The sequence below is a fragment of the Microdochium trichocladiopsis genome (genome assembly GCF_020744255.1).
Source record: "Microdochium trichocladiopsis strain MPI-CAGE-CH-0230 chromosome Unknown B0I36scaffold_2, whole genome shotgun sequence".
Lineage (NCBI taxonomy): Eukaryota > Fungi > Ascomycota > Sordariomycetes > Xylariales > Microdochiaceae > Microdochium > Microdochium trichocladiopsis.
Genome location: NW_025763545.1, coordinates 1,848,697 through 1,865,332, shown reverse-complemented (window position 1 = coordinate 1,865,332; position 16,636 = coordinate 1,848,697). Strand labels below are relative to the sequence as shown.

General features: G+C 55.8%; 7 protein-coding genes across 7 annotated transcripts; 5 read left to right on the top strand and 2 right to left on the bottom strand.

Annotated features, from left to right (window-relative positions):
- Positions 1-1,161: 1,161 nt before the first annotated feature.
- B0I36DRAFT_314492 (P-loop containing nucleoside triphosphate hydrolase protein) lies at positions 1,162-3,530 on the top strand. Its single transcript, XM_046152772.1, has 5 exons — positions 1,162-1,272; positions 1,521-1,579; positions 1,682-1,811; positions 1,985-2,123; positions 2,185-3,530. Exons 2-5 carry the CDS (start codon positions 1,575-1,577, stop codon positions 3,291-3,293), a joined length of 1,383 nt encoding a protein of 460 aa, XP_046016760.1. The 5' UTR covers positions 1,162-1,272; positions 1,521-1,574; the 3' UTR covers positions 3,294-3,530.
- A 562-nt stretch (positions 3,531-4,092) lies between these two features.
- Positions 4,093-7,417, bottom strand: B0I36DRAFT_314490 (mitochondrial inner-membrane-bound regulator-domain-containing protein). The gene is made up of 3 exons (XM_046152771.1): positions 6,513-7,417; positions 6,122-6,396; positions 4,093-5,990 (listed from the first exon to the last, which is right to left on the bottom strand). Exons 1-3 carry the CDS (start codon positions 7,357-7,359, stop codon positions 4,413-4,415), a joined length of 2,700 nt encoding a protein of 899 aa, XP_046016759.1. The 5' UTR covers positions 7,360-7,417; the 3' UTR covers positions 4,093-4,412.
- Positions 7,418-7,662: 245 nt separating this feature from the next.
- On the top strand, positions 7,663-8,730 carry B0I36DRAFT_345719 (MAGE family-domain-containing protein; the record flags this gene model as incomplete). The annotated part of the gene is made up of 3 exons (XM_046156386.1): positions 7,663-7,933; positions 8,005-8,133; positions 8,195-8,730. 3 exons carry the CDS (start codon positions 7,663-7,665, stop codon positions 8,728-8,730), a joined length of 936 nt encoding a protein of 311 aa, XP_046016758.1.
- Positions 8,731-9,360: 630 nt separating this feature from the next.
- On the bottom strand, positions 9,361-9,748 carry B0I36DRAFT_345718 (splicing factor 3B subunit 10-domain-containing protein; the record flags this gene model as incomplete). The annotated part of the gene is made up of 2 exons (XM_046156385.1): positions 9,361-9,672; positions 9,746-9,748. 2 exons carry the CDS (start codon positions 9,746-9,748, stop codon positions 9,361-9,363), a joined length of 315 nt encoding a protein of 104 aa, XP_046016757.1.
- Positions 9,749-10,022: 274 nt separating this feature from the next.
- Positions 10,023-11,793, top strand: B0I36DRAFT_380798 (uncharacterized protein). The gene is made up of 2 exons (XM_046160835.1): positions 10,023-11,264; positions 11,316-11,793. The coding sequence occupies exons 1-2, from the start codon at positions 10,260-10,262 to the stop codon at positions 11,685-11,687; spliced, it is 1,377 nt and encodes a 458-aa protein (XP_046016756.1). The 5' UTR covers positions 10,023-10,259; the 3' UTR covers positions 11,688-11,793.
- Positions 11,794-12,035: 242 nt separating this feature from the next.
- Positions 12,036-13,600, top strand: B0I36DRAFT_314484 (uncharacterized protein). The gene is made up of 5 exons (XM_046152770.1): positions 12,036-12,246; positions 12,495-12,659; positions 12,816-12,878; positions 12,982-13,031; positions 13,128-13,600. The coding sequence occupies exons 1-5, from the start codon at positions 12,193-12,195 to the stop codon at positions 13,135-13,137; spliced, it is 342 nt and encodes a 113-aa protein (XP_046016755.1). The 5' UTR covers positions 12,036-12,192; the 3' UTR covers positions 13,138-13,600.
- A 42-nt stretch (positions 13,601-13,642) lies between these two features.
- B0I36DRAFT_428221 (uncharacterized protein) lies at positions 13,643-16,636 on the top strand. The gene is made up of 4 exons (XM_046162448.1): positions 13,643-13,957; positions 14,026-14,092; positions 14,183-14,916; positions 14,971-16,636. The coding sequence occupies exons 1-4, from the start codon at positions 13,946-13,948 to the stop codon at positions 16,462-16,464; spliced, it is 2,307 nt and encodes a 768-aa protein (XP_046016754.1). The 5' UTR covers positions 13,643-13,945; the 3' UTR covers positions 16,465-16,636.

Genomic DNA, 16,636 nt, shown 5'->3' with positions numbered 1-16,636 from the left:
CGGGACCCGGGGCCAGGCTCTCTTCTCCTGTGGGTAGCCCGTCGTGAGCCAGGATGCTGGCTGGAGTCTAAAACCGGAGCCAAAGGTGTATCAAGATGGGTCTCAGACGCCTTGGGCGAACGTGCCAGATGTGAGATCAGGCCGGTTGTAGATGGTCGGGCACCCACCAAGAGGGGGCGCAAATGACATGTTTACCTTGCAGCCTCAGAGCGCCCCCTGACGAGGGGGACTATATTTGCATGAGAGCCTCAACAGAGTCAAACAGCACAATAGAGCGTGAACGAGAAGGGGTTTGTGTCGTTTTTTGCTTCCTCCCGCAAATTGGTGGGCATATCAATCCAACAAGAGTGGTATGTATTGGTGGTTGCAGGGATGCGGTCAAATCAGGCGCCAGACGGGCGGGCAGAGGAGCATCCTCGCCCACCTGGTTTGGAGGGGCAGGTAGATGTGACGTGAGGAGGGGCGAGACAGACAGACAGTGACCTGGACCGGGCAGGGAGGGGCGAGGGGCAACGTGCAGCAAGACCCATGGGCAGCCTGCAGACACCCCTGGGGGAGACCGCTCATTCTGCCCGAGCGGCCATGTCGAGCCATGTCGCGAGTGGCAATGCGACGAGGCTTTCGTGACGGCGGGCGGGTATTCTCTCGCAAGCCTGGCCTGGCGCACCGTGATTGTTCGTGGCATGTCCATCCTTGGCGCTACGAGGCAGATAGCAGCAGGCACTGAAACATCTTTCATCAAGCATGTCGGACAGACGACTGACTCGGATCCTGCCAAGGCAGCGATATCAAAGTCTGCTCCAATCCGCTCTCACGGGTGAGACCTTGCAGGCGCGTCTGTTGTTGTGTCAACTGCTTGAGGCCTGGTCGGTCGTTGCCCCACCACTGCACAAAATTTTGGAAGGAGGGGTTAGCTGCAGCCTCTGGGCGGACTGTGCACGGGCCATTCAAGGTGGGGTGCGAACCCGATTTCGTGTGCGCGCGAGAGAGAAAAAAAAAAAAAAAAAGTGGTGCAGCCGGCGGCGTGAAGCTGGCGCAGAAGAGACGGGGTGCGGCGAAAAGGAGGGGTCGGCGAGGTCCAGTCAGGCCGCCTTGATACCTGAGGACAGCAAGCGCCGGCCGCACCACCCACGCCAGAGAGCCCCGCACCCGAACGGCGACGGAAAAGCCATAAAACCTCCCTCCCACCAGCCTTTCCTTTCGTCTTGACTTTCGACCTCTTCTCTCCTTGTCCGGCATACCGAGTATTAACTGCAATACCATCTGCCAACTGTGAGTACCCTCTCCATCGTCGTCAATCACGACGCTTCACGTCCGTCTCCGTCGTGGCCAGCACCTCGACACAGCTTTCAACAGGCTGCTCGTCCTCGTACTGATTGCGACGGATCCGGGCCTTCTCACGATCTCATCACCTCGCCACCCATCGCCCAAGATGGGGGCTTCGTTTTATTGCCCATCTTCCATCAACATTCATCATCCGGTTCTTCTCGACGGCTGCTAACATGCGTCTTGCCATCTAGTCACATTATCAAAACCACATCAAGACCTAGTCACTAGACTTCAATACCGCAACCATGGGGTACGTTCCACAACCACTGCCATAGGCACGACGGTCATCAACCTGTCAGGCTTGTGCTGCTCTTTTCCAAACACAAGCTGACATACATCTTCCTCGCAATAGTAAGAGCGACAAGGCGCACATCAACGTCGTCGTTATCGGCCACGTCGATTCCGGCAAGTCCACCACCACTGGTCACTTGATCTACAAGTGCGGTGGTATCGACAAGCGTACCATTGAGAAGTTCGAGAAGGTTAGTCGCCATTCCGTTTTCACAGGCACATCTACCCCGCCTTGCGCGGCAACCCACAGAACTTTTTTGTTGTTGCAGCAATTAGTTGCACCAATCAAAGACGGACTCAGCCGTACCCCACCACTCACCCATGTCTCACATAAGAACATCATCACTGACCCGTTCGACAATAGGAAGCTGCCGAGCTCGGCAAGGGTTCCTTCAAGTATGCGTGGGTTCTTGACAAGCTCAAGGCCGAGCGTGAGCGTGGTATCACCATCGACATTGCCCTCTGGAAGTTCGAGACTCCCAAGTACTATGTCACCGTCATTGGTAAGCTCATCCACTCCATTCATGATCGCTTTGATGATGTGATGCTAACGACCATCCATAGACGCTCCCGGTCACCGTGATTTCATCAAGAACATGATCACTGGTACTTCCCAGGCCGACTGCGCCATTCTCATCATTGCCGCCGGTACTGGTGAGTTCGAGGCTGGTATCTCCAAGGATGGCCAGACTCGTGAGCACGCTCTGCTCGCCTACACCCTCGGTGTCAAGCAGCTCATCGTTGCCATCAACAAGATGGACACCACCAAGTGGTCCGAGTCTCGTTTCCAGGAGATCATCAAGGAGACCTCTTCCTTCATCAAGAAGGTCGGCTACAACCCCAAGCAGGTCGCTTTCGTCCCCATCTCTGGCTTCAACGGCGACAACATGCTTGAGCCCTCCCCCAACTGCCCCTGGTACAAGGGCTGGGAGAAGGAGATCGGTGGCAACAAGTACTCCGGCAAGACCCTCCTTGAGGCCATCGACTCCATCGAGACCCCCAAGCGTCCCTCCGACAAGCCCCTCCGTCTTCCCCTCCAGGATGTTTACAAGATCGGTGGTATTGGCACGGTGCCCGTCGGCCGTATCGAGACCGGTACCATCAAGCCCGGCATGGTCGTCACCTTCGCCCCCGCTGGTGTCACCACTGAAGTCAAGTCCGTCGAGATGCACCACGAGTCTCTCCCCGAGGCTTTCCCCGGTGACAACGTCGGCTTCAACGTCAAGAACGTCTCCGTCAAGGACATTCGTCGTGGCAACGTCGCCGGTGACACCAAGAACGACCCCCCGTTGGGCGCCAACACCTTCACCGCCCAGGTCATCGTCCTGAACCACCCCGGCCAGGTCGGTGCTGGTTACGCCCCCGTTCTCGACTGCCACACTGCCCACATTGCCTGCAAGTTCACCGAGCTCCTCGAGAAGATCGATCGCCGTACTGGTAAGGCTACCGAGACCAGCCCCAAGTTCATCAAGTCTGGTGATGCTGCCATCGTCAAGATGACTCCCTCCAAGCCCATGTGCGTTGAGGCTTTCACCGACTACCCTCCCTTGGGCCGTTTCGCCGTCCGTGACATGAGACAGACCGTCGCTGTCGGTGTCATCAAGGCCGTCGACAAGTCCCAGGATGCCGGCAAGAAGACCAAGTCTGCTGAGAAGAAGCTTGGCAAGAAGTAAACAGTTTAATCAACTGTTTCTCTCTTCACCAGCTCCGGTACCTTGCGTACCACTTCACGACACGACTACTATGAGATGATGATTTTTCTTTGGTAGTTGACGAAGAATGTCTGTATGACGACTTTGGTCGAGCACGCACATCGCTGGAGGATGGATCACGGCTCAGCTATGAACAAAATTTTTCCCTTTGTGTGAAAAGTGAGATAGAGTCAAAAATAGACCGAGACGTCTGACCCACTTTGATTACTGTGCCTTTTTCCCTTTTCCTCCCCGTGACTGAACATGTGAAATTGACATGAGGGCTCTTGCTCGTGCTTATACTGTTCCTGCGCCCGCTGTGATGATCCTTGGTACTGCGTTGTGTCCGTGGCTAAGGTATATTTGTTGCTTGTGTTAACAACGGACACAAGTACAGTACAGTGCCTCTCCCACCCACTCCCTCGTTTTGGGGTGTGACGGCGCCGCGGCCGAGCTGAGCCACGTTTCACCACCCCAACACCCGACAACTTCATTATGACAACCAGTCTCAAATCCAGACCTTAACTGCAGTTTGATCAGTACAAGGAAAGAATTTATTTACGTGTCCCTGCTGGATGCTGCGTCTCTGAACATGATGCTGTAATAACGCCAGTCCCACATGTCGATATGTGCGATTCGCTGTTCTGGAGCACCGAATCCGCCTCCAACATTGACACTGCAGATGGCAACAATTCGCCCCTTACGTCGAACTTCTGAATGACGAAACCCCGACCCATGACCATAGTCACGCCCTCCCAGTTAGTCGTATTAGAGACTTTGAAAGGGAATTCAGTTTTGTCACGGTGGTGATAGTATAGTAAAAGACAAAATAAACCTCAAAAGAGGAACAACAATGCTATAATTTTTATTCGTGGTGGTGGTGACGCTGGTGTTACAATGCAGGTTATCGGTCTAGATCATGGTGGCATGGTGATGCTACTTAATGCGGCCTGTACATGAATAATAGGAAACAAACCGAACAATTGAGGTTGTACAAGTATGAATACAGATATTTTTCTCCCCATCACAGTTGTCTCGCAGCGCGTCTATGCGGTCGACAAATGTCGAATCTGTGATGTGTGGAAATGACGTGGGGGGTTGTTACCACTCTTTGGAGTCACTTGGATATCCAGCCCACATAGACTCGTCGCGAGCCAACGCATAGCAGGTCTCAAGGAAGTTCTTTCTCGTGGGCCTTGAGGGAGGCTCCGTGGTCGTCGAGGCCTGCTCGGCCGTGGCGCTTTCCTTAGCAGGATCCACGTCAAGTTCTGTCTCGAGGACAGTCTCGTCGCTAGCATATTCCTCTGACTGCGAGGCTTCAGCCATAGGTGTGTCTGTCGAAGGCGACGCTGTTGTCGCCTCCTCAACACTAAATTCGGCTCGGCGGCCTCCGCCCTGACCAGCCTCGATGGACGTGTAAGTCATCTTGAAGCCCTCATAGGGCATGGAGACCGCGCGATGAAGCTCCAGACCAACAAACTCGTACTGGGTGCTGACAAGCTCGTTCGGATCGCCAGCCAATTCCTCAGTGGAAAACAGATGTCGAGGGATGGGGAACCTTTGTCGCGAGGCCATGTCGACCTTTCCCCGGTCGAGCTCGATGCGAGCATTGCCAAGGAAGTCGGCGAGCGGTTGCCATGCCGCGATATCATCCTTCTGCCCTTCGAGCTCGACATACTGAGTCTGCGTGACGCGCATATCAATAAGCGAGCCTGGCAGCATGACATCGGACACGGTCTTGTGTTTGATGGCACGCAAGCTCTGGATTCCCAAGACTTTAGTGTCCTCAATGGTAAGCCGCAACTCAAGAATCGGCGCTGGTGGCGCCTCAGCCATGGGCCAGCTATCCTTGGAAACAGGACCGGCCCGTTTCTTCTCTTTTTTCTTCTCTGATTTGATCTCGCGAAGTGCGTTCTTGATCTTCTTCTTGCCTTTCAATGGATTCCCGTGCTCGTCAAGAAGCAGCTGAGCCTTTTTATCGCCCTCGAGAGCATACTCGTCTGCGGCTGCAGAAGCAACGCGAGGCGAAGGCTGGAATCGTATGAGGATAGTCGAATGCGCGGGATACATCCCTGTTTTTGGCTCGTCGTCTTCCTGAGACTGAGCCTCGAGTTCGGCAAGTCGTGTCGGGTGTGGTGATACCGGTGAGAATATGCGTGGGAGGCCAGCATCGCTAAGCTCAGCCACGGTGGCCGAAGGGAGCTGATTCAGCTCTGCTGCTGCTGACCGGGCGTGCAAAACATGGCCATAGTGGACGACAGTCGTCGTCTGAACAGTTTTCCCCCAGCTGACTGGTTGGACAGGATAGCCGTCCTTTCCTGGATTCTGGCTGTCGCCAAAAGCTGAAGAGTTGTGCAGTCGAATATCCTTCGGTGCATGGGCTAATTTCTCAACTGTAAATGATGGGAGCTCGACACGTGCTTCCGCCGCTTCGGATGACTGTACAGGTACAACAAATCGTTCCCAAGTCGACATTCTGTCCCTCCAGCCCCATTTGCTCGAGTTGATTCTATCTGCCACGAGACCGCCGCGACTTTCGGGAGGCAGGTCTGAAAAAAGGAAGGCATTTGCATGAGCAGGCCTCAGGGCCGTAAGTAGTAGTCTGAAGACCACATGGCGCAAATCCTCAAGAGCGGCTTTTTGGCCCTTCTTGCGTACTTCTAGCCATGTGATGTGAATCTATATAAGACTTGGTCAATAAAGCATGTATATAACTAGTGTATACGGCGCAGAAACATTGGTATACAGAGTCTCGATGCAGCGCTCCGTGTTACAAAAAGTACTGGTGGTTTAGACGGATGTCCACTTACACGTCTTCCGGTTTGGCTGTTGCGAATGTGTGTGTTGGTGATTCGACCGAGTTCTTCTATTACACCCTCGTCCAGAGGCGTTGGCGTGAAGAGGCTGAGCGGGATAGCCTTGCTCTCAATGCAATTGAGCGTCTTGTCTAGTTCAGCGATGATTATATCGGCCTTTGGCTTCTTGACAACGAAGCGCAGCGTACAGCTACTCCGTATTGACTCGATTCTTTCCCCTGGCTCGAGCCACTGCTTGCCCAATTCGTTCATGAAGCGCTGTGTACCACCTGGACAGGGACCACAGTCAGCAGTGTCGTTAAGGAGCAAATGACCCACAGCGTAGCAGACGCATTTTGGTGGTTGAAGACCAGTCTCAGTCTCAGAATATCATGTGGAAACTCACGCATGAGCAGAACAAATTCCGCCGATCGAACCCTGACCCGCACCTCTCCCAAAACCATGGCAAGCTCATTAATGGTCAAGCCCCAACACTCATGCAAAATCCGAATCGCTACCCTCTCTTTCGGACTTGCTGTGGCCGGCATATAGCCTGGTATGGGGGCATCGCCTGGAAGTACTGTTTCCGAACCTTGGCTTAATGGTGTCCAAGGAGTCATTGACTTGACCCACGGAAGCCGCATAGCCATGCGCTCCGAAGACGTCTTGTGCAGGGGCTTATCAGCACGCCACTGCAGATAGCCTTGCAACTGCGGCGTAGTGAAGCCATCTATGAGTGTCTGCTGTAATTTGCGAAAGTCCCTCTCGGACAGCTGACGCTCATGAACCGGCTTGAGACTTTCGATGTTCGCTCGTACGTCTTCGGTCGTGGGGTCTGACTGCTGGCTCTCCAGCAAGGCCTCCAGATTTGGGAGCTCTGGACTCGGCTCGGCCTCGAATTCCTCAGTTTTGTCGGTCCGGACGTAGAGGCCGCCATCACGCAAGACGATTGCCCGGGCAGGCTTGCCAAGCATCTCAGTGCCTAGCGTTGCGCTGTCCTCTGTCAAAACCCGGTTACCAGCTCGCCTCCGTCTTTGCTTGGGTTTGTAGAACGTCCGGGGATGCCTTGTCGGATCTGCATTGTCTTGAGAAGGAGCACCGTCCGTAGACGACGGTCCTTCGCTTGCTGCATTCTCGTTGGGAGTGAACTGTCGTGCTGGGAAATGCGACAAGGGCCGTAGATTGTGCTGAAAGAGGCGAAACGAACACCGCAGACATATTTCGGCTCTCGGTTGAGCCAGGCGCCGGAGCATCGCTGTTGGAGTGGCAGCCACCAGCGTTGAATCGTTTGCGAACTCGAGTTGAGGCGTCCGTCGTTGTCGCAATCCAACGACTTACAGCTCTAGCCCTGTAGCTACTTTTTTTCTGAGGGACCTGACAGCACCCTCCAGCGCCGGGGCAGCACCCGGGGCGTCCGCAGAATCCCTTATCGTGGGGTCGATAAGCAGCACTAAACGCGTCTAGAGCCCCTCGTCGCGTCTCCCCGTGCACCACCGGCATGAATGACGATTCTCGGCCCAAGTGCCTCCAGCTCTTCTCACTATCCTCAACCTACCATGGCACCAGCACAGTCCTCAGGTCGCCGGCGAAGCAATATCAGGTCGCGGGTGGATGACGATGACGACGATGACAATAGCAGAGGCCCAGCTTCTACATCTCGACACCGTCCCGCCGCGGATGACAGCGGGGACGATGCCGATGTGCCCATGGACGGCTCCTTTGCCGACGACACTGCAGACGACCAGCTCGTAAAGAAGCTCGTGCGTTATGCTCTTGCATGCGAGTATGCTCGCTTGCCAATCAGGCGTGACGGGATCCGCGAAAAGGGTCAGCGGTACCCGACTTCAATAAGGAATATTTTACTGCACCCTGGCTGACTTGGACATGACGTCTTCTAGTCCTTGGTAACAACAGTCGAGCCTTCAAGCGGATCTTTGATGGAGCCCAGGCCCAGCTACGGCATGTGTTTGGCATGGAAATGACAGAGCTGCCAGCCAAAGAAAAGCGAACACTCAAAGAGCGGCAAAGTATGACCACTCTCCCAAGAGCCTTGAAGACAGTTGCGCTAACGAAGATGCCGTTCTGTAGAAGCGACAGCGAGAAAAGCTGCCACACAGGGCGGCACATCGGCGTCAACTTCAACTGGAACCTACATCCTCGTCTCGACCCTGCCAGCTCCATATCGTGCCCAAACCATCGTGGACCCAGCCAGGGCGCCTAGCGCCCACGATGAAGCCACATACGTTGCCTTCTACACACTCATCATCTCCGTTATCACACTGAGCGGCGGCGAACTTAGCGACAGCAAGCTCAAGCGATATCTCACTCGGCTGAATGCGGGCCAAAATCTACCTATCGACTCGACGGAAAATGTGCTCCAGAGGATGGTCAAACACGGCTATTTGGACAAGACTGTAGAGCGGGCGACCGATGGCGATGACATGATCAGTTGGGCAGTCGGTCCGCGTGGAAGAGTCGAGGTGCCGCCACAGAGCATCGCCACATTCGTGAGGCAGGTATACGGCCAGGTACCCGATGACTTTGACAAGAAGCTGCACAAGAGTCTCGGTCTGCAGAATGCTGCTGCCGTTGAGCAAGCAGACAGCAGCAGTAGGCGAGATTGATTATGGTAGCATCGCAAGATGGAACTTCTATATTGAGCTAAATCTGCGGTCGTAGTCACGAAGGGGTAACTTGGCGATATGGCTGGAACTGACATGAAAATCTCGAAACGTGCTGTGGTTTCGTGCTGCATTCAACGTCAGGCATCGGTAATGCTAAGCTTGATTCCGAATTTTGCATCGATGAAGCCGACTGACGAAGCTGATGGACCACTCAGCCCGCCTGGCTCTTCTCTTGCCAACATTGCGACCGGGTCTTCCCTAGTTGACATCCACTGGGGCAGGATCATCCGTGATCAAAGGACCTTGCCACCACACACTGGTTATTCTCCTCCATCTCGACTCATCCCCAACACATCACCCGATGCCCGCGACTGGACCCGTGCCGGCACTCTCGCATAGTCTTGCTAGATTCACCACCACAAGTGGCCGTTTGGCAGAGAATACGGATCTCGTTAGCACGCTGTGCTGAGCGTGGGAGCGTTTCTCGGCCGAGCTGTGTTCGATGCCAGCCCTGATGATTCCATGACATGCCGCCGATTTCTGTGCCAAGCAGATGTCGTCCAGAATCGGTGCCGAGCCCTGAAGCTGGGCAGCACAATCCCTCCTGACCTCTGACCTCTAGGCTATCAATCAGGCTCCACGCCCAGAAGACTGCTGTGCAGCAAGGGCGGCAGCGAGCAAGGCAGGCTCGTCGCCCTCCCTCGGCGGCGGGGGGCCGGCAGGCTGGATCATCTTGCGCAACAGCTGGGCGCGGAGCTTTGCGGCAGGCTCGTTGAGCGCAAGCGCCATGTAGGCGAGCTGCGGCGGGTGGCCGACAATGCTGCTATACGTGTCGCGGTGAATGTTGGTCTTCCACTCCCACGAGGTCGTGTCGGGATGACCCGTGCCGATGTACTTGGCCTGGAGGCGCTCGAGTTCCTGCTGGGTGCGGAGTTTGTCGGCCTATGGTTTGGGTCGAAGGTGGTCAGCACTGGGCGTGAAGCACTAGGTGAACAAAAGGGCGAATGATACGTACCATGGCGTTGTGGAATCTGTAGTTGAGATGAGCGACAGAGGTTGTCGCAGGTAGCGAATGCTGTCTACGTAATTTAGGCGTGTGTCAAAAATGTCTGGCTTGCCTGAAGGATACACACCTCCGCAGAGATGATCGCGCGCGCTCAGGTGGTTGGCAGGCGATGCTAGCGCAACGCACGGTGCCTGGGGGCTATGGACCCCCGGTTCGCGGGACCCCTGGTCTCGGCTTGCGGCCCAAGACGCCAGGTCCTTCTCCAAAATCCACCCTAACAAAACGACTTCAACTTCACGATCCGGCCGCGATTTGGGCATACCTGTGCAAGCCTCAAGGCAGGCGCGGAGCCGCAATCTTGAAATCGAACCTCTGCCCTTTCGCCACGACTTCTCTGACGCGGTTTAGTCCCTCAGAACATCCGGCGCATTGCCAAGTATCAGGCCCGGCCTTCGACACGAACCCTCAAAGCAAGCTATTCCTCTGCTGTGCGCTGCCGGTACCGCAGCTGGCTACTGCAGCTATGGCCCTTGCTGAGCCATGGAAAGAGGTGATTGCACTGCAGAAAGATCAGGCGCGATGTGCGACAGACGTTGCAGCCATCAAGCAGGCATGCGCCAAAGATCACGACAAAGCCCACGCGCTCGAGTGCGCCGAGTGCTGGCCCAAACTGGTCAACCGCCTGAGAGACCTGTACCTTAAGCCATCATCACCTGAGTGGTTTTCTGGACGTGGGGCATTCCTGCAGGAGCTTGATGGTCTTCTCACCAAGGCGCAAAGCACCCAGAACCAGGCCCCAGACTTCAGCCCCATCGACCAGCGCATACGCAAGGAGAAGGAGGAGTGGTTCCGCGACAAGGCCGCTGGTCTGGGCCTCTCTTCCGCTATCGAGTCGCCAGCCGAAGCCCGAGACCTGCAAAGCAAGCTATCGGATCGAGAGACGCCTATCGAACAGCTAGTGGCCGAACTTCGGAGCGTCTTCTCCCCCGAACAGCCAGACCAGAGCAACGAGAAAATCTTCAAGGAGTTCCTGGGTCGGATAGAAGCGGCATCAACGCCTGGCGAGCAGGCGGGCGTCTACACAGACGCCGTCTTTCATACGGAAACGAACGGCGCCGAGACTAGCAAGGCGGAGAAGTACGTCAAGCTTATTCGTGGCGGTACTCCCACTGGCGAGGTACTCGAGACATTACTGCGAGACCGACAGGCGTCGCGCGTCGAGCAGGAGGAGCGCAGGAGGCTACGCAAGCAACTCGAAGAACTCCGCAGGGCAAAGGCTGCGCACCAGCTGGCACAGTCCCGGCGGGATAAGGTCCGCCAGGAAAAGGTCCGAGCTGCTGCCGCCGCCGCCGCCTCGGCCGCTTTAGTGGAACAGGCACAGGAGCTGCCACCATGTGCTGCGTGCTCAAAGCCTATCGATCCCCAAGGCTTCGAGGCGTGTCCGGTGTGCCAGGTTCTCAAAGCTCACGAGTCACGAGATGTCAAGCTTGTGGTCTGGTGCTCGGAACAGTGCCGGGCTCAAGGATTTGTAGGTGTCATGACAAATCGATGAGTGCGACTTCGGGCTAACACGCGGCAGGATGAACATGTCTCGAACATACACGAGTGCGCAGCTCGCCACGATTGTGTCAGCATTACGGACGAAGACACCGATATGGACCAGGACAACCGAGTGCTCGTTTTTTGCAAGGAGTGCGTTCACGACATCAAAACATCAGCTTCGGTGTTCTGCTCGCCGCGTTGCTACGAGACTAACTTCCAGCGGCACCGAGAGCAAGTTCACCTGCCAGAACGGGAACGGGCCATGAGACAGGTCAATGATAGAGGCATGCTGGAGTTTGAGTCTTCGGATGAGAGAAGATACCGGGCGCTTAAGATTGAGGAGCACTTCATCACGCTGGACGATGCGCTCGCTGAGTATAGTAGTAAAATGGGGGCGACTGTGTCATAAGAAACACTGCCGCTGCCATGGAACTGAAGGTGTCTAAGCTCCGAAACCAAAGGCTTGGTGGTTCGAACCTGACATCACCAGAAACAACTCTTGTTCCTGACCCTCATTCACTGTGCAGCCGCATAAAAGCTTAATTCCTTTGCTGAGAAGTGATGAGTAAAGGACTGTTCAATTACCTTGGTCCAAGAGCGAGCTATGTCCGGGCAAAGAGTCGGACATAAAAACCGTCGTGACCAGCCGGGCCCGAGCATGCTCGGCACTGGAGGATGCCCGGGCTCCACTCGGACCAAGCAGCCCGCCCGCACGAGCAGCTTTGAACCCGCCGGAGTTGCATCATCCCCGATTCTTCGACTTTTTGGAACGCCTCATCACCTTCACGGCAAAGCAGTACCAACTCGCCTCCGCGCCCGCAACCACACACTTGACAGGCACAACAAACCAGCACGCCACGACGACATCTCGATCCGCACGAGCACTCAGCGTCCGAGAGCCGCAACTTCCGGCCATGTCAATCGTCTCGGCCCTCAAGGGCGACCTGCCCCAGCAGGCTCGATCGCTGGTGAGCAGCTCCCTACCTGCTCTAGGGCCGACCATTCCGCAGATCTCAGGGACCCAAGCAGGGCCGCCCACGTTGCCACGGACGTTGCAAAATGTCGCTGTAACATGCCTGCTGAATACATACCCTGCTGCAACGCTTTTCCCCAGTCGACAACGGCACAAGATGCTGCACCCCGAGCTTGCATAAACACTCATGACATGGAACCGATCACGTACTGACAGATTCGGCCCTCGTTTTTTATCTCGCAGTATCGGCAACTTCTCCGCTCCGGTGCCCAGTTCCAGTCCTACAACTTCAAAGAGTACGCCCAGAGGCGGACGAGAGACGCCTACCGCGAAAACCAGCACGTCGAAGACCCCCGGCAGATCCAGGACCTGATACAAAAGGGCTTGAAAGAACTCCAGATCATCCAGGTACGGCAGCCACACTCTGTCAGGGTGGAGGGTGTTAGAGCGCATGAAGCTGCGAGCAGATGCGCAGCTGGGCAGAGATGTCATGAAAGACAAATGCAGCCGTGCGTAACGGGAATGGAGGGAAAACATGTCGCTGACTCTTGGACGATCTTTCAGCGGCAAACAACCATCGGCCAATTCTTCCAGATTGACCGGTTAGTCGTGGAGGGAGGCATGCAGGTACGTTCAAGCAGGTCTCGACCTATGGTTGCAGTATACAGCCTGTAGCTGCGATTGTACCACTCAGCACGTGTTGACAGTTGACTCATTCTTGGATGTACAGGGCAAGGAGACTGGCAAGTCAGGAGAGATCACAAGGCAGAAGGACACTGGGTAAGTTCTTCCTGCAGGATCTTCCACGTTTCATGGCTGTCACCAGCCCTGTCCCCGTGCTGCAATGTTACTAACTATTGATGTTTCTGCTGCTAGTTGGGACTAGAGGAATTCTCGACTCGTTCAGAGGGATTTCCTGATTGTGTCAGGCTGTAATACAAATATTGTATCAATACACTACTCTCACCGATCTCTGTGAATAAAGATTGCGATGTGCTGGAAAACGGCTAGTGGTCAAAATCTGTGGTCATAATCTCTGGAGGCCAAGCATATTAAGAAGTCGAACATGACCGACAAATCCGTAATTACTTCTTGTTTGTGGAGCCTGTTTGTGTTTGGCAGAACCACGATATTGTGATGAAGTGTCGCATGAACAATCGTATCTACCATCGGCGTAAATGGACAGCATTTCGACCATTCATTCCACCAGGCGAAGCCGAGAATGGCACTATGCTCAGAGCACCAGAGGGAGCATCTACATAGTACATGATATTGAAACACGCTGGCTCAGAATATGCGTGTATTCGGTACAACCTTCAAGTTGTAAATAAATCCTGAGGGACTGACTGGTTGCGCGTGGTTGATGGCGAGAGGCTCGCAGGGGCGTAAGTCCCCGCCTGCCTACCCGGGAGTGCTGCTTATCCGCCAGCGCCAAACCACCACAGTGGCAGTGGAGCTGCATGCGAACGCGCATCGCGACCGGCGCACCTGCAACATCACTACCACAAGCGCTTTGCGCCGAGGCCAGCCGTCACAACCACCGATCTAATACAACTAAATCGCAACCCCTAAAAGAGAACATCCCCGGCCGCGGCCAACTCTGTTGGATCAGCATACGATAGACGCGCCCTGCTGAGCATCAATTGGACTTGGAGACCGCACCTCAGGGCTGCGCCGCACCGAATCACGCCGTAATGGCTCCCAACGTGAGTCAACCTCTTTCGGTCCTTAACAACGCGACTGAGGGCAGTCCCCAAACTTACCGTCCATCTAGTTCCGTACGGCGACGCAGACGCGCAGGAGCAATCGCACCGGCTATGTCGAGCACGATGATTTCGAGGGTACGCTTTTCCCCACGCCATCGCCCAATCCCAACACAACACACACACACACACACAAGGCGGCGCGCCATAACTGATCCTTTGTTTTAGGTCTGCCCGTAAGGCAATGGCGACAGGAGTGGACTAAGATCGCACCACCACCAGCTGTCGAGACGGTGCAGAAGAACGACATCTGGGACGTCGAGCTCCTACACGGCATGCCTAAGGATTCGAATCTGCTCCCGCAACACACACAGGAACTTCTGCGCGCGGCGCGCTCGGGACGCCTATACAAGAGACCTGCCCCTGCCGACGAGGACGATGGTGAACCAGAGAATACCGCGGTAGAGAAACAGGAGAAGAAGGACGGCGAAGAGGACTCTGCCGAGAAGGGGTTTCAAATCAAGGTGTGGAAGCAAATTCCGCGGACCGCCGAAGGCGCCACGATCTCGCACCTTGCCAAAAGGAGGAAGAATACCGTCACGCTGTCCTCCAGCTTACCGGCTGTCGCCGCGTCTGGGCCGACGGTCACGAAAGCCACTGTTCGCCGCGTCGATGCCGCAGGTAATCCATACACACAGGAGGTTACGCTCAGTGAGGGCGTGGCGGTAGATGGCGAGATCATCTCCACAACTGTGGTGCCTGCGCCGAGCGGTGTGTCTACGGGGATCGAACCAGCCGCCGCGGCAACGCCAGTCAGACGCCGACCTCCCCCACCCAAGAGGAAATCCAAAGGCCCTGGCAGAGGGCGCAAGAAGAAGCTGCAATTGCCACTCGCTCCAGGCGCTGCGGCTGGCGCAGGTCTCGCAGCTGGTGGAGTCGCGGCAGATGGCAGCACATTAGAAGTAAGTTTCAACCTTGCAACCTTGATATGGGAGCGACTCGCTAACGGTAAGCAGGGCGTCAAGCAGGAGGGCGTAGATGGTGAGGTCAAGGATAGCGAAATGGCCGACGACGACGACGGCGAGGAAGGTGACGAGGGAGACGACGATGAAGACGACGATGACGAGGAAGGAGACAACCAAGAGGGTGACGAGACTCCCGCCGTCGAAGAGAAACAACCAGGTCAGCCCGAGACGAAAGCCACTGATGGATCAGTGCAAGGCGAGCTAGCGCCGATGCCTATGGATATCCCAGCTTCAGAAGACCAGTCTTTATCAACGGCAGCGCCTGCCTTGAGCTCCATGCCGACGACGTCAATAGCCGACCCCACCCCTAAAGAGGGCAGCCCCTTGAAAGAAGCTCTCAGCGCTCAGTCACCGTCTTTGGGCCAGCTGGGTTCAAACGGGAACGAGCCAAGGCCAACAACGAACTCGGAAGATGCTGTACCTGGGGTTGTCGAATCTGTAGAGCCCCAACAGCCTGCTGCCCCAGCTGAGAACCCGCAAGCGTCAGAACCAATTGCGACAACCACATCAGAGACGATTCTAGAGCAGAGCGTCGACAAGGAAATGACAGATGTGCCACAGGAGCCGACAGAGGGTGAGCCAGAACCATCTGGGCAGCCCGAAGCTCCACATCCAGACGCAATGATGATTGATACAGATGAAAAACAAGGCGATGCTACAACAGCTACCCTCCCTGAACCCCCATCATCAACACTGAAAGTGGAAGAACTCACAGAGCCCAAGGATGAGAAAGCAGATATCTCGCCAGTGGATATCATCGCCGAAGCTGCCGTCGAAAGCAAGGGCCCCGAGCCTGTGCCCACGCCAGCTATTGGCGGTGTCTCCACTGCGAGCCCAGAAATCCCCGATATTTCAAGCGCCGTGGCCGCCGTGGAGGCGAAAGACATTAAGACGGAGGACGAGGCACCGACGACATCTACCCCAGTCCTGGCGGACACTGCCGCTACGCCACTGCCAGTCGATGAGCAGGCTGCAGCTTCTTCCGCCGAGGCTACCGCGGACGCCGTAAAGTCTGCGCCTGGCACAGAGCCGCAGACACCAGACCTGTACAGCGGTCTCGAGGCCGCGCTGGGCAGTGACTCGGTTTCGGCGTCTGCTGCCATTGAGTCGACTGTTGAGAACACAACCGACACAGGGGCACCATCCGGATCTCCAATAATGGAGCAGGACAGTGCCCAGGATAAGGCAGCGACTCCCACGCTACCTCTTGCTGCGCTGCCGGCACTGACGCCGCCAGTCAATGAACCGTCCGCTTCCGAGGCTGTGACAGCTCCTGATTCGGCGCCCGTCGATGACAGCGCTCCTGCTCCTGCTGCTGCTGCTGCTACTACTGCTGACGGAGTCACGAAAGTGGAGGACGGGCCAGGCGCGGCGGACGCCGTCGACACTGCAGATGCTTCCGCCGCTGGCGGTGAGAATGCCCCCGCGCCAGAGGCAGCAGATTCCGCGCCGGAAGGCAACGAGAAATCCGAGAATGATGAGTGAGGGTAGGAGAGTAGGGCCTGGACACCTGGGTTGCTTTTCTGAGATTTGACTTTAGGCGGTGATAGGGTGGTGTTGGCGCATGCGTTTCCATCCTGTACATTTTTTTTCTTGGGGGATGAGTGCTTAAACATGAAACATTCAGCTACCACATTCGAGAATCGGTCCAGTCTGT

Coding starts and splice junctions, on each gene's coding strand:
- B0I36DRAFT_314492 (XM_046152772.1), top strand. Junction 1,812..1,984: donor CCATTGAGAAGTTCGAGAAG/GTTAGTCGCCAT, acceptor GTTCGACAATAG/GAAGCTGCCGAGCTCGGCAA. Junction 2,124..2,184: donor GTACTATGTCACCGTCATTG/GTAAGCTCATCC, acceptor GACCATCCATAG/ACGCTCCCGGTCACCGTGAT.
- B0I36DRAFT_314490 (XM_046152771.1), bottom strand. CDS start 7,359: ATGCTCCGGCGCCTGGCTCAACCGAGAGCCGAAATATGTCTGCGGTGT. Junction 6,397..6,512: donor GGAATTTGTTCTGCTCATGC/GTGAGTTTCCAC, acceptor GTCCCTGTCCAG/GTGGTACACAGCGCTTCATG. Junction 5,991..6,121: donor ACAGCCAAACCGGAAGACGT/GTAAGTGGACAT, acceptor AGTCTTATATAG/ATTCACATCACATGGCTAGA.
- B0I36DRAFT_380798 (XM_046160835.1), top strand. CDS start 10,260: ATGGCCCTTGCTGAGCCATGGAAAGAGGTGATTGCACTGCAGAAAGAT. Junction 11,265..11,315: donor AGTGCCGGGCTCAAGGATTT/GTAGGTGTCATG, acceptor AACACGCGGCAG/GATGAACATGTCTCGAACAT.
- B0I36DRAFT_314484 (XM_046152770.1), top strand. CDS start 12,193: ATGTCAATCGTCTCGGCCCTCAAGGGCGACCTGCCCCAGCAGGCTCGA. Junction 12,247..12,494: donor CCCAGCAGGCTCGATCGCTG/GTGAGCAGCTCC, acceptor TTTATCTCGCAG/TATCGGCAACTTCTCCGCTC. Junction 12,879..12,981: donor TCGTGGAGGGAGGCATGCAG/GTACGTTCAAGC, acceptor TTGGATGTACAG/GGCAAGGAGACTGGCAAGTC.
- B0I36DRAFT_428221 (XM_046162448.1), top strand. Junction 14,093..14,182: donor CGAGCACGATGATTTCGAGG/GTACGCTTTTCC, acceptor CCTTTGTTTTAG/GTCTGCCCGTAAGGCAATGG. Junction 14,917..14,970: donor CAGATGGCAGCACATTAGAA/GTAAGTTTCAAC, acceptor AACGGTAAGCAG/GGCGTCAAGCAGGAGGGCGT.